Source organism: Martes martes, assembly GCF_963455335.1.
Source record: "Martes martes genome assembly, chromosome: 3".
NCBI lineage: Eukaryota > Metazoa > Chordata > Mammalia > Carnivora > Mustelidae > Martes > Martes martes.
Genome location: NC_137890.1, coordinates 183,692,248 through 183,706,602, shown reverse-complemented (window position 1 = coordinate 183,706,602; position 14,355 = coordinate 183,692,248). Strand labels below are relative to the sequence as shown.

At 40.5% G+C, this 14,355-nt stretch overlaps 1 protein-coding gene across 1 annotated transcript in view; it reads left to right on the top strand.

The window, feature by feature from the left end:
- The window catches only part of LOC308340044 (aldehyde oxidase 4-like), a gene marked incomplete at its 5' end in the record, with an annotated part of 57,174 nt that overhangs the window by 17,702 nt on the left and 25,117 nt on the right, over positions 1–14,355 (top strand). The window contains 9 exons of the mRNA XM_080799197.1: positions 1,710–1,861; positions 3,065–3,158; positions 4,966–5,075; positions 7,224–7,408; positions 8,429–8,591; positions 10,581–10,673; positions 11,400–11,569; positions 12,131–12,245; positions 12,778–12,900. Coding sequence (XP_080655323.1) covers positions 1,710–1,861; positions 3,065–3,158; positions 4,966–5,075; positions 7,224–7,408; positions 8,429–8,591; positions 10,581–10,673; positions 11,400–11,569; positions 12,131–12,245; positions 12,778–12,900 — 1,205 coding nt within the window. The remainder of the gene's footprint in view (positions 1–1,709; positions 1,862–3,064; positions 3,159–4,965; positions 5,076–7,223; positions 7,409–8,428; positions 8,592–10,580; positions 10,674–11,399; positions 11,570–12,130; positions 12,246–12,777; positions 12,901–14,355) is intronic.

Below are 14,355 nucleotides of genomic sequence, written 5' to 3'. Positions count from 1 at the left end.
GTACGACATGGTCCTCAGAGCCATAATGGTGGGAAGATGCCATATTGGTTGTCCAGAAATGGAGAGACTGACTGAATAAAGGAGACTTAAGACATTGGCTGGCCTGTAGGAAATGTTCTTGCCAGATATTACTCCCTGATTTATAAATTTGCTCAAGGCTCAGCCTATACCCACACACATTAAAAAAAAAAATCTGGGACATAAAATTTGAAAATTTAATTGTAACTATCTTATTTATATTTATAGTCTTTTCACAATTTACCAAATGCTTTCACATCTCTTGTTTCTTTTGATCCTCGTGAGAGTCCTGGAAGGCAGAGATAGCAGGTGGGAAGCTTGGTAAAGATAAAGAATCAAAAGATTTAAGTAACTCCCCCAACTTCACACAGCTAACACATGATCAAGTCGGGACTGGATTGCAGGGTTTCTTACTTTTAGTCAAGTTCCCCTTCCACATAGTGGACTGAAAAAGGCTATCTGAGAAACATCCAAACTCAGCATTTGCATAGGTAATGGTATAGGAGGTAAAAATTCTACTTTAAAATAAGATTCTCCCCAATGAATAAACAGAAATCAAATGAGAAATTGTCTGCTTTCCCCTCTGATCATTCTTTTTTTTTTTTTAACCAGTTAGAATGTTCGTATCAGTGGACTGATAGGAAGAAATGGAGCAAGGGGAAGCTGGTCTGGTCCAGGAGAGGGTTGGAAGTAAGGTGTGGAGGTACTTGGTTAGAGCAGGGTGGGAGTGAAGTGACTGGGAAGGAGGAAGAGCCTATAACACTATGTCAGTGTTTTTCAACCTTTTCATTATTGCCTCACTAGGGAGCAATAGACATTTTCCTCCTAATCATCCCTCCATGAAATTTTAACACCATAGATAGACCATATATCTGTTTGTGTACAGTGTGTATTCAGGGCTTTATACATCAAAAGAGTAAGGCTTTCTTCACCCTCTTTGGGCTGGCATTATCCTTGAGAATGCATGAACTAGATGACGTCACCACTCAAAGCATTCCCTGAAAGCCCACTTGCCAGCAAAACTGACCCAAAGTAGAGGCAGGAACAAGATGAAGAGCTGGCTGTAGAAGACAGGCGAATGGGCAATGCAAATGTGTCGGTCACTTCCCACATAGACTCAATGATCTTTTAAAAGACTTACAGAATCAGGGCACTTTGGGTGGCTCATTTGGTTGAGCATTGACTCTTGGCTTCAGCTCAGCTCATGATCTCACTGTCACGGGATTGAGCCCCGCATGGGGCTTGGTGCTCAGCTCACCGTCTATGGGAGGTTATTTCTCTCTGCTCCTCCCCCCACTCACACTCTTTCCTTCTCTCTAAAATGGATAAATAAAATCTTAAAAAAAAAAAAAAACCAACCATAAAAGTCTTACAGAATCTTGACTGAAATTTTTGTATTTGATCAATTTATTCAGGGAAACACTAAATTGGGAGTTATCAAAGTAATGAGTTTCAGATATCTGTGCTTGATGTGTCCCAAAATGTATGGCACATATGACTGTACATATGACCGAGAAAAAGAATTTGGTACTTAATATTTGGGAATAAAGCAAATTGCCAGAAATGTCTTTACCTTTCATTTTTCTAAGTTAATATAAAAAAAGAAGATACACTTGAAAGATTCTTTCTGGGCAGCCCATGCATCTTGTCATAATTCGCCTTCAGTTTCTATCCCACTGTCTTTATGGCAGGGGTGACCATAGGTGCAGGATGCAGCCTGGCCCAGCTGAGTGATGCCTTACATCTTACTGTTCTGGAGCAACCAAAGGAGAAGACGAAGACTTACCGTGCCCTCCTGAAGCATCTGAGGACACTTGCTGGAGCCCAGATAAGGAATATGGCGGTATGCACCCTAGTGTGATATGAAAGAAGCCACAGTTACAGATAGTCTGACAGCCTATTCAGCTTAGCAATATTACTCTGAAGAGGAATCCCCCGTCAATGTCAAACAAGTGTCTACAATATAAGTGTGAGTGTGTGTATGTGCCCAGAGTGAGAGTTATCACACTGCATGTATGTGTGTGTCCAAAGTGAGAAATGGCATATTATATCACAAGATTATGGTACTGAAGTCTGAAGATGCCCAAATTCTAAACCTGGCCTGTCACCCATGAATGGTATGATCCCAGAGAAGCCCCTTGACCTCTTTAAGCCACTCTTTTTTCATTTTAAGAGTTAAAGTTCAATCAAAGGGACTGGCCAGCTCTAACAGGCTATGAAATATGTCTTATCCAAGGTAGAGTAACAAGAGCCTACATTTCGAAAATACTCTTTTATGGCTGTTTCTTGTCTTAAACCTTTGCACTGAGCTCAGTTTCTTAACACGTGCATCCCACATGTCTATTCTTGGACGTCCCCCAGTTGTCTAGCTTACTGAGGTTTCCTTATTATTCAAGATTTAAGAGTAATTGGTTTGGATCTCTGCCCATTCCACACAGGATGGGTAGTTCAGTGAGACTTTGGCGTGGGGCATTTCTCCTGATCATCTCTGCCCCTATTTCTCTTGGCCCTCAGAGTTCACTGCATGTTTTCATCCTCTGCATCTTTTGTTCCTTTTTCTGGACCAGGTTATTCTTCTCCATGTCACCCCTTGCCCACCATCCCCTCAAAGTTTCTCATTCAAGCCTATGTCTGAGGCAACTTTATTGATGATTTGGAATAACAGAGACAAATTCTACTGCATGACATTACAACAAGCATTTTGAATGGGAATGCTACATATCCCAGTTCTTTAGAGTTTACTCACTCTAGTTCCCCACTTTACCCCCATGTTATTGGACACTCATGCTAGGTTCAGCTCTCAAAGACATTTTCTTCCTTATTGCACACAGAAAAGGAACATTTTCTCAAGCAATAAGTTTGAACAGGGGTTGGGGGTGGGAATCTTGCACAGTATGTGGCCTGACTCTGTTTAGCTCCCCTAAAACCATACCAAATCATTCTATGAAACAAAAAAAGAGAAAAAATTAAAACTTAAGATTCCTGTACACATAATTCCTTATTTTTCAAATAACTAGCTTAAAAAATGTTATCTTTTTTTATTTAGACTTTAGGCGGACATGTGGTGAGCAGACCTAATTTTTCTGACCTAAATCCCATTTTAGCAGCAGGAAATGCTACCATCAATCTGATATCTAAAGGTAAGAGGTAAGCTTTGGGCATTCTGTTTTATAATTATCACTGTCTGTTATGTAGCTCCTTTCATAAACCGTGAATTAGGAACTCAAGTATATCTAACTCAGACTCACCAAATATATAGGCTACTTCTATATTACCTCAAATGTTAGGATGAAACTGAGATCAATTATCCTGTTCTCAGATATTCTATATCTTATAGATCAGATAAGTTACTGCACCTGAGAGTTTTTCTTAACTGTTTGGCCACATTTATGTACAGGCCAAATTGTAGTATCAAAGCATTTTTTAAATGAGTTGTGTATCTGCAGTTTTAAAGCTTTATAACACATTTCTTTTCAGAGTTTTATAAAGATGGAAATTTTTCTTACAGGATTTTTCCTTCTCTTTTTTTAAGATTTTATTTTTTTTTAAGATTTTATTTATTTATTTGACAGAGATCACAAGTAGGCAGAGAGGCAGGCAGAGAGAGAGGGGGAAGCAGGCTCCCCGCTGAGCTCTATCCCAAGACCCTGAGATCATGACCTAAGCAGAAGGCAGAGGCTTAACCCACTAAGCCTTCCAGGTGCCCCTAAGATTTTATTTTTAAGTAATTTTATACCCAGCATGTGCCTCAAACTCACAACTCCAAGATTAAGAGTCACGTGTCTACTGAATGAGCCAGCCAGACACCCCTAGGACTTTTCATCCTAAACAAAATCAAGTCTGTGGAGCATATTTCTCATTACTTCTCTTTTTTGAAAGACAGCTTGAGCTTTGCCAAGAGAAAATTATTTAAATTTAGTGAAATAACAATAAATCTATATTATTCATAGAGCTATTGATGTAAGATACCCTCTCTTTGATTAAAATCACATTTTTAGGGGCACCTGGTGACTCAGTCAGTTGAGAGTCCAGCTCTTGATTTCGGCTCAGGTCATGATCTCAGAGTTATGGGATTGAGCCCTGTTTCAGGGTCTGTGCTGAGCAGGAAGCCTGCTTGGGATTCTCTCTCTCCCTCCCTACCCATCCCCCCTCCCAGCTTGTGTATGTGCTCACTCTCTCCCAAAGAAAGAAAGAAATCAATCAATCAATCAATCAATCACATTTAAAAAACAAATACAATGGCTCAAATAAAACAGTACTGTAAACTGCTTATGAAAGGAAAGCTATATATCAGGCATTTCACCTCTGCTACCTGTCCCATCTCTAGCACTTTGAACAGATCATTTAACCTCTCTGGACCTCCGGACCTCAGTTTTTCCATTTGTGAAACACATTGTACTAGGTTGTCTCCCAATAGCTTTAAAGTTCTTCAAGGCCAAAATTTGTGAGTGGTGTGTAATGGGTGCTAAGAACCAGAAAAGAATTTTCTTCTCTCTCTCTCTTTTTTAAGATTTAATTTATTTATTTAAGAGAGAAGAAGAAAGAGCATGCATGAGTGGGGTTAGAGACTGGGGCGGGGGTGGGGTGGGTGTGAGAAGCAGACTCCCTGCTGAACGGGGAGCCCAGCACGGGGCTCGATCCCAGGATCCTGAGATCATGACCTGAACCAAAGGCAGGTGCTTAACCGACTGAGCCACTCATGTGCCCTCAAAAAAGTCTTTTGAGATTATCTGGTCCAACCCTCTCGTTCTACAGATGAGGAATCAGAAGCCCCAAAGTTTCTGTGACTTGCCTAAGGTTTTCCAGTATGGAAGCTATAAGTAGAAATCACATCTTCTGGCTTGCAGCTTACACTCTCTCTTTCCACCAGATGCATCACACCTACCCCTTGCTACATACTCTTTTGTTTGATAAATGCATTCTAATCAAGATCATTTTCTCTAATAGAAGGAGAACGGCAGATTCCTTTAAACAGCCTTTTCCTTGAGAGATCACCTGAAGCCAGCCTTAAATCCGAAGAGATTGTGTTATCTGTTTATATTCCCCACTCTACTCAGGTAAGGCTTCCTGACTCACTGCCCACCTGGAGGGAGCCCTGCTTACCCTGCAGGGAGACTTTGGGGCTGCTCTCAGAAAGGGGCAAATTCTCAGAGGACCATTTGATTTGCTTTCCTACCAGGGCAACATTGTGACTTTCATGGACCCTCAGCACTTTTGCCTTTGTGGCTCCCTTCCTCCATAAAAAGTAAAATAAAAATATGACTCTTTTGGCATAAAGATGAAAATAACCCAAATTGCATAAAGTGTTATATATTCATTATTATTATATTCATTTTTTTCTTTTGTTTTTAAAAGAACTTTAAAGGAAAACATTTCTTGGTATTTTAATAATGTTGGAGAGTGATTGATGGGAGCTCCACTTGTGAGCACAGTATAAGGTAGAGAGATGCTGAATCACTATGTTGTAGACCTGAAACTAATGTAACATTGTATGTCAACTATACGGACATAAAAAAAAATTTTTTTTAAAGAATAACATTTCTGTGGGCCCTAACTCTCTGCAAACAGAGAGCCCTTTGTGTGAAGAGTTGAATTTTTAGTTTCAGATAAATATTTATCTTAGCCAAGATTGAGAAAAATTGTAATCGGTTTCATCTACAGGTTTCTAGTAAATGAAAGTTTATGATCATAAAGATAATTCCAAATCAACTAACATTTATTAACTACTTTAAACAAAATTATTTATTAACTACCTAGCATTCGACATGTCAAGCACAGTGCTAAATCCAGAAGACACTACATGTATTCATAAGACATGGGTTTCTGTCCTCAAAGGTCTCAGATCTGAGAGGAAGGGCTTGAAATCGGAAACAGCTAATTACCTCAGACAGGAAATGTGTGTGCAAAGAGCCAACGTAGCTCCAGCGACAGGGAGAGTCCTCCTTCGGTGTTGCTCAGAAGGGAGGGAAAGCAGCTGGGATAGAGCAAAGATCAGTGGAGAGAAGTGGGTGCTCATTCCAGGCAGGAGATCAGCTGGGGGTTAGGGACTAGGTGGAATGGCAGGTTGGAGGCTGGGCAACAGGGCAGGGGCGCTGGGGCAGCCCTGTGCGATGTGGCTGGGAGGGAGGCTGGGGCTCCGTCACCGAGCAGATCTACTGTTCCATCAGGGGGATTGTTTGTATATGTCCTAGCAGACAGCCATCTTTGAAATCTTTAAAGCAAGGCAAAATCTGAATGAAAATGGTATTTTAGGAATGCCAATCTAACGAGAAAAATAGAGGATAAGCTGGTTGGAGGAGAAACTGAAGGCTGTATGGCCAGTTAAGAGGTTACTGCAGTCGTGCCATAATTCAGGTCGATGGGCGTGAGGGTGTGGCAGCAGGACCAGGGAGGAAAGTCCCCACCAGTCAGTACAGTGGACTAAATAGGATCAAGCTGGTCTCAAGCATCTCTTTGTCACTTTTGCTTTCTAAATTAAAAATGTTCTATCTTTGACAGGGTCGGTGGTGGCAACCCTACCCCCACCAAGATGCTAGCCACACAGAGGTTCTCCTACTCTGTGGCTCTAATATCTCACACTAGTAATGAGATTAAACCTAGAATGAGAGATTGAAACCTGGAAGGCACTTTGAAGACCATGTGATCCAGTGGTTTCCAAGCTTCTTTTTTTTTTTTTAAGAGTAAAACTCGTCATTCACATGAAATTTATGTAGAATGCCAAACCAAAACCGTTCAAAGTGGAGGTGTAGTTCCTCCCGAGAGCCACCACCCCTCCCGATTCTCCCTTACTCCTCTCAGTGGCCCTGGAGGCGCTGTCTGATCAAACCCTACCTTCTCATTTTTAAAGAAATTAAGATCCAAGCAGTTTAAATCCCTCGCCTGAGGCCACATGTGGTGACTCAGAGTAGAAAGTAGGTGACCGTCAACTCTGGAACCAGACTGCTTAGATTTCAACCCCAATTCTGCATGACCTTGTACAAGTTGTATAGCCTCTCAGTTTCCTCATCAGTAGATTAGAAGTGAGTACGGTTGTTCTCAGGATCAAATTTTAATACCTATAAATCATGGGGGCTGGTACTCCCAGCCAGCACTGGTCCAAAGCATCATGTACAGGATCCTCTTCATTACAACTAATCATCAGAGCTGTTGCTATGCAGCAGACAGTGGAGAAGAACACTAAATATTCTGAATGTTTTTGTTTCCAGTGGCACTTTGTGTCCGGACTCCGGCTGGCCCAGCGTCAGGAGAATGCTTTTGCCATTGTCAATGCTGGCATGAGTGTGAAGTTTGAAGATGGTACAGACACGATTAAGGAACTTCAAATGTTCTACGGAAGTGTTGGCCCCACCGTTGTCTCTGCAAGCCAAACATGCAAGCAGCTCCTTGGGAGGTATGTCCCAGCACATGTGCACCTAAAACTCAGACTTTGTATTTTAATATTTTAATGAAAATAGCACTTGGAGAATTTTTTTCTGATTACACACGTATTACATAATCATATAGGAAATTTAAGCACTGTGGAAAAATAGAAAGAAAATGAAAGTCACCCAAAAGCCAACCTTCTTAAAGATACAATTCTTTTATTGCAGTTTCTATAGTAAGAGGAATCTAACCTAAGTAGATAATATTTTCAAATTTTCATTTTTAATTAACCTGCAAAATAAGTCTGTTTCTAATACTGTACCCTAAGACATCTGAAAATGTCCTTACACCAGAGAAAGAAGATGAAATATTCAAGAAGGTTAAATAAACCTTCCTCTTATCACTCTCATTGTTTCTAGTGTTTGGAAAGTAAGTTTAAAAAATTCTTCCAACCAGTGCTTTTACAATGATTTTTATCCACCCATAATATTCACTGTCAGCAGTACAATGCAACTAAATGCAGCTTTTTTTCTCAGACACTAAAATGAGTCAATGTTCTCAAAGCATTTCTGTAGAAAACCTTTATTCGTGAAAATGTTACAACTGTCATCAATAATTGGATCATTTGCTGGTCATTACCGTGTATGTGTGGGCCAGGCATGGCCTGTTTGCTGGGGATGCAGCAATGAACAAAACGAAGTTCCAGGTCTTGGGAAACTCTGATTTTACCACTTTGTAACCCCAGCTCTTTGAGCTAAAGTCAGCTTTCCCAGGCCATGGAGTTATAGGTAATAATAAAGGAGGGTGGTGAGGAAATTGGAAACCACCTCAGCAGATTCTAAAGAAAGCTAGTGATATATGGGCGGGTGTTTTTTGTCCAGACTTCAAAGACGAATACGGGTTTTCTCCATCTTTCCTTGCTCTGTCAGTTTAGGCTGTCTTCCCCCTCCTGTGGCGGGTTTGCATTCTTTTCTTTTTTTTTTCTTTTTTTTTTTTTTTAATTTTTATAACTACTTTCTTTTTTTTTAATTTTCCATTTTTCTCCGAGGCCATGGGATGACCACATGCTGAGTGATGCCTGCCGATGGGTCCTGGACGAGATTTACATTCCGCCAGCAGCCGAGGGTGGCATGATAGAGTACAGGCGAACGCTCATCGTCAGCTTACTCTTCAAATTCTACCTCAGAGTGAGGCGAGGATTGAATAAAATGGTAAATGACTTCTCTGGGTCTCTAAGTGCCTTGATATTCTGACATGAGTCTGCCTATGAAGGACTTACCCTGCCCTTCCCCAATGCAGCAAGGGGATCAGGAGGGGATGGAGCCCGCAGTGTGGGGCTTCCTAGCCTCCTTCCTCCGTCACCTTCCCTCTCCCTTCTCCTTCTGTCCTGGGCTGAGAAGGAGACAATCTTGCCATGACATTTGCTCTGTAGGTTATGTGACGATACTAATATGCAATAGCACGTTGGTCTACAGTATTGAAGAGCTTTCAGTAATTACAACATCTTTTCCTATTTTAAAGAAAATGTTCTTGTTAAAACAATACCTTCTTTAATATTTAGGAAATGTGGCTAAGCCAAAAAGAAAACGAAAATCCTTTAAAATCCCATCCCCTGTAGCTGTTAATATTTTAGGGTGTATCCTTCTAAGCTCTCCTTTATGGGTGTGTGTGTATATATGTGCTACTCGGATACGTCTACAGAACTGTTTAGCATAGTTTGTTTATTTCACTTAGTAACAAACAGTTTTCAGTGTCATTAAATATTCTTCACGACAAAATGACGTAATGGTTGCATGATGTGTCCATGCATAGATGAGCCATTATTTGATCTATTCCTTATTTTTGGATATTTAGATTGGTTCTGGTTTTTTAACTGTTTTTTTCTTACCTGGCCTAGTTTAAAATGATCTTCACAGGCACTGTTTCTCAGAATGTGGTTCATGACTGTCAGTGTCCCCATGATAAGTCATGAGCTAATTCAAAAGTGGCAGATAAATGACTATACACACATTTCTTTTATGGATGAAAGCTTTACTCTGTTAATTCAGCCATTCCTTTTCTACATTTTTACTAACATTATTTATCATTAGCATTATCATAATATTCTATTATAAATTATTGTATACTCTTATTACATATGTTCAACATATAGGTATATAATCTATATATCTAATGTTATTACATATAATTTATTAAATATGTCTCTTGTTTTATATTCTTAAATATTATCATATGTTCTCTTACAGATCATGATTATATACTTTATCTTAAGAGAAAAGGCAAAAACAGAGAAGCAAACATTTTAAAAATCAACTCTAAGCCAATAATCCTACCATAAAGACTGTTAACATTTGGAATACATACATATATAGTTCTCTTTTCTTTTCTTTTTTTTTTTTTACAAGAAAAAGGGATCGGGGCACCTGGGTGGCTCAGTGGGTTAAAGCCTCTGCCTTCGGCTCAGGTCATGGTCTCAGGGTCCTGGGATCAAGCCCCACATCGGGCTCTCTGCTCAGCGGGGAGCCTGCTTCCTCCTCTCTCTCTCTGCCTGCCTCTCTGACTACTTGTGATCTGTCTGTCAAATAAATAAAAATCTTTTAAAAAAAAGAAAAAAAAAGGGATCATACCATACATAAACTTTTGTAATTGATTTTTTTACTTAATTATAATTCATGAGCATTTAATGTCCATAAATACACTTCTACAAAATCATTTTTAATAACTGCAAGATATTTTATCTTATGGATGTTCTATAATTTGTTTAGTAAGTTCCCTCTTACCGTATATTTATGTTAATTCTAGTTTCCTTACTATGACAGATGATCTGTAGCTGAATGGCCTTGTAGATTAATCTTCATCTCCTCCCTCAGTTGCTTCTTTGAGATATATGCCCAGAAGACTGGCCCTGACTTGAAAACACAGCTTCCATTTGGAAGTGTACATGTTTCCACCGATTCGAAAGGAGAGCTGGTCATAAAGGAAGTCTCTACTTCCTAGAAATAGCTTTCACTTTCCTGTGTCCGTGAGCAGATAACAGTCGTGCTGCTGCCAGCCTAGGGAGCTCGAAGCTCAGGGCTCTCTCCCAGCAGATCTGGAGACTAGTATCTGGGAGAATAAATTGGATAGCCTATTTCTATGCATGTTTCTCCAAGCCAGTGACTCAGAATGTAAAGTTAAATGTGAAATAATCTTCTTTTCAGGATCCCCAGAAGTTTCCTGATATCCCAGAAAAATCCATGAGTGCTCTAGAAGATTTCCCCATAAAAACACCCCAAGGAATTCAGATGTTCCAGGTCAGTGGGTAGAGTTTTTCATTTTTTTAATCTTTCTATGCATTCAGATGCATGCATGCATTATGCATATATCTTCCTCTTTTCGATAGCTGTATTTTTTATTATTTGTAAGGGTCATGTTTACCAAAGCCAGCTGACATTACCCATTGTCACTCACACACAATTTCATAATTTGCTTGGTTTAGCTTCTTTGCTTTTACTCAGGCTTCACAAGGAATTAGATTCTAAATGTGCCTCAACTATTTCAGTTTTGTGCTTAAAATGTTCTCCTCTTCTTAGTGAAGGCCTGTCCTTTCTTCAAAACTTAGCTCTACATGCACTGCTTCTAGGAAACCTTCCCTGTTTTAATAAAGCCATCCTAAATCCCCCAGGAACTTGTGTATTTTCTTTGTACCGTATTAGCTGTACAAACTGTTCTTTAATGCTATATGAAGTTGATCATGTTATTTTAATATGTGTTTGTGTGTATTCTGATACCTTTACAAGCTTGTAGAATCTTTAAGGATGAGAACAGTGTCTTCCTTTTGGAGAGGTGAGGGGGTAGATTATAACCAGAATATATCTCTTACCATAGTACTTAATGGACATTTATTAACTTTGACTCTCAGATATGGATATCAATTGCCTATAGTTTTTCCTGACATGTGAAGAAGCCAGATATATCAGACCCAGTTTTCGGTGCATGAGAATGTCTGCAAGTAAAACAACTACTTTATTCATTGACAGTGCGTGGATCCCTACCAATCCCCACAAGACCCTGTCGGCCACCCAGTCATGCACCAGTCAGCCATCAAGCATGCTACAGGGGAGGCTGTATTTAGTGATGACATGCCGCCTTTTGCCCAAGAACTCTTCCTGGCTGTAAAGACCAGCACCAGAGCGCACGCAAAGATCATGTAAGGAAATAAAAGACGCTTCTTTGTATTACTGGAATGTATTCACAATTTCACATTAAAATTGAGAACTTATAGGGCGCCTGGGTGGCTCAGTCAGTTAAGTGTCTGCTTGTGGCTCAGATCATGACCCCGAGTTCTGGGATTGGGCCCTGCATTAGGCTCCTTGCTCAGTGGGGAGTCTGTTCTCCCTTTCTCTCTGCCTGCCACTCTCCCTACTTGTGTTCTCCCTCTCTCTGTGTGGCAAATAAATAAATAAAATCTTTAAAAATAAATAAGATAAATAATAAAATAAATAAAAATAAATAAATAGATAAAATTGAGACCTTATTATATATTTAAATCAACTAAGAGTATTCATTTCCTCTTCTGTTTGGAAATCATTCCTTTTTTAAACAAATTTTTGAAAGAAACTAATGCCAAGAGTCCAAACACCTGCTAAACATTGGCATTTTTCAGCATCAAAGTTTGTCCTATAATTTAGGTATGAGGTACATTGTAGTTTTTCCCTGGGTTTGAGGAATCATTTACATTTGATGTACACTTTCAAATTGTCCCTCCTAGATCAATCGATGCTTCAGAAGCCCTGGCCCTTCCAGGTGTTGTTGATGTAATAACAGCAGAGGACGTTCCAGGAGCTAATAACCATCAGGGAGAGATCTTCTATGCGCAGGATGAGGTGTGTGGCTTGTATGGGGCCTCTTATTCAAATGCCTGTTTAGAAAACCAAAATGACTATTGGTTACAACTCGAACATCTGTGGACTCATGTTCACATCACAAAAACAGGGAACCAAGGACTCCACATCAGTGATTCTCAAATTCTCTCTTGAATTGTGGACCCTTTTAAGATTCTGATCATAAGCCATAAGCCCTGTCAAAGATGACTTCTTAAAAAAAATTATGAAACCATAGAAGCCATATAGGACATTAAAAGAACCAACAGAGTTCCAGGATGCCTGGATTAAAGTGTATGATACGGGAATGGTGAGGAACGCAGTGGAGACAGTCAGAAGCCAAGTAGTTAAGTTCTGTACTTGGTTTTTGTACCCTCTAAACCCCACTCAGTCCAGTGTTTTAAATTTATTCATAGGTAGAAAATAATCTTTCTTTTGGTCACAAGAACCCAGTGGATAGTAAGAGTGTGGGAACAGTCATCTCTTTTTAATAATTCTGTGTCTTAGCTAATGGCGACACGTGGCTTTTCTGCAGGTGATTTGCGTGGGTCAGATTGTCTGCACGGTGGCCGCTGACACCTATGCTCATGCAAGAGAGGCGGCTGAGAAAGTGAAGATCACTTACGAAGACATAGAACCAAGGATTATCACCATAGAGGTAGTCAGGCCACTTCATGTCTTCTAGAATGACTAGGGCCGTATACTCCTGGCAGAAGTCATCAAACAGTAGCATCTGGGCTCCATCTATACCCTGCTCGGTGTTATCTGTAGTTTCAGAGTGAAGGCTCTAGCAATCTGCACCTTGAGACATAGTACTGAGAATTTTCCTGCCTGGATTTCCCCTTCCTTCCTGTGACCACTTCTTCTCCCATTGCCCCTTGCCAGGGCATGTCCTCAGAATACAAGTAAGTAACCCCTGAGCAATGTCCTTATGGCCTCCCTGTAAAACTAGTCAGCGGGAAAACCCAGAGCACTGGGAAACTGGCAACAGTTGTTAACATTTACTGAATCGCAGTCTAGGTCCTCTGTCTCTTGCACACTTCCTCCAAGCTCTGGAGACAGGAGACCCAGGTTTGAATTCTGACTCCACCTTTTGGAGGCCTCTTAATAGCAATGAAAGTTTTGGCAAGTGCTTACATTCCTGTTACTTTCTCAACTGTAAAATGGGAACTATGAAAGCACCTACATAAAATATCATTGTGAGGGGTAGATGAGAAAACCCAAGTAAAATGCTTAGAACAGCACCAGGGAGACATGGAATGCACGCAGTGAATCTTTGTTATTATTTTTGTTTTAGTTGTTGTTGTTAGTGGGGGCATAGTGCTTTGTAGCCTGTGTTTAGCAAAGCGCTGAACCCACGGTCCACCTTATTCAATGTGTGTGACGGAGAGAGATGAATATGTGGGTACATGAGCAGTATGAAAACCAGCCACGTAGGCTGCGGTCTTCAATATCCTCTGATTCTCCTCTGTTCTTCCCAAGAGTTGCCAAGTTCAGGTCTTTCCCAGTTATCTTTTAAATGCCTCTAAGTCTGCCCCTTTCCAATCTCAGTTTCTTGGACTCCATTTCAACTTACCTACCCACCACATTAACTCTTCTAAGCCTCCATGTTCACCAGGTCACTTTTCTTATATAATCATGTCTCCCTCGATAAGGTTCTTAGCATAGAACTCAAGGTCTTTCATAGTCCAACCTCATTCCCCCTTTGAAGCTCATCCAGCTCCTTCCTGGTAGAAAACCTTCTCCCCAGCCCGCCTGACCTTGTTCTCTTTTTGGCCCCTCAGCTTGTTTTCAACCTCAAACTACTGCTTTCTGAGGTGCCCTTGACTTCAAATGATTTCCCCTCCTGTCTCTAACTGTCCTAATTCCATGCAATTCAGCACCTAATTTAGGTCACCTAGACAAGACCATTTCTGAACATTTCCACCTCCACCAGCCTCCTCCTGGGACTCTCTCTACCCTCTTATCCCATCTCCCACGCACACCACAAAGTTGGCACCTGAATACCCAACTGCCTCAGGTCACCCCTCAACAGTCTGGAGGGGGAAACAATCTATGCTTGTTTCCCCCTCAGCTCTTCCTCAGAGCCTTGAACAAAACTGAGTCGCCAATG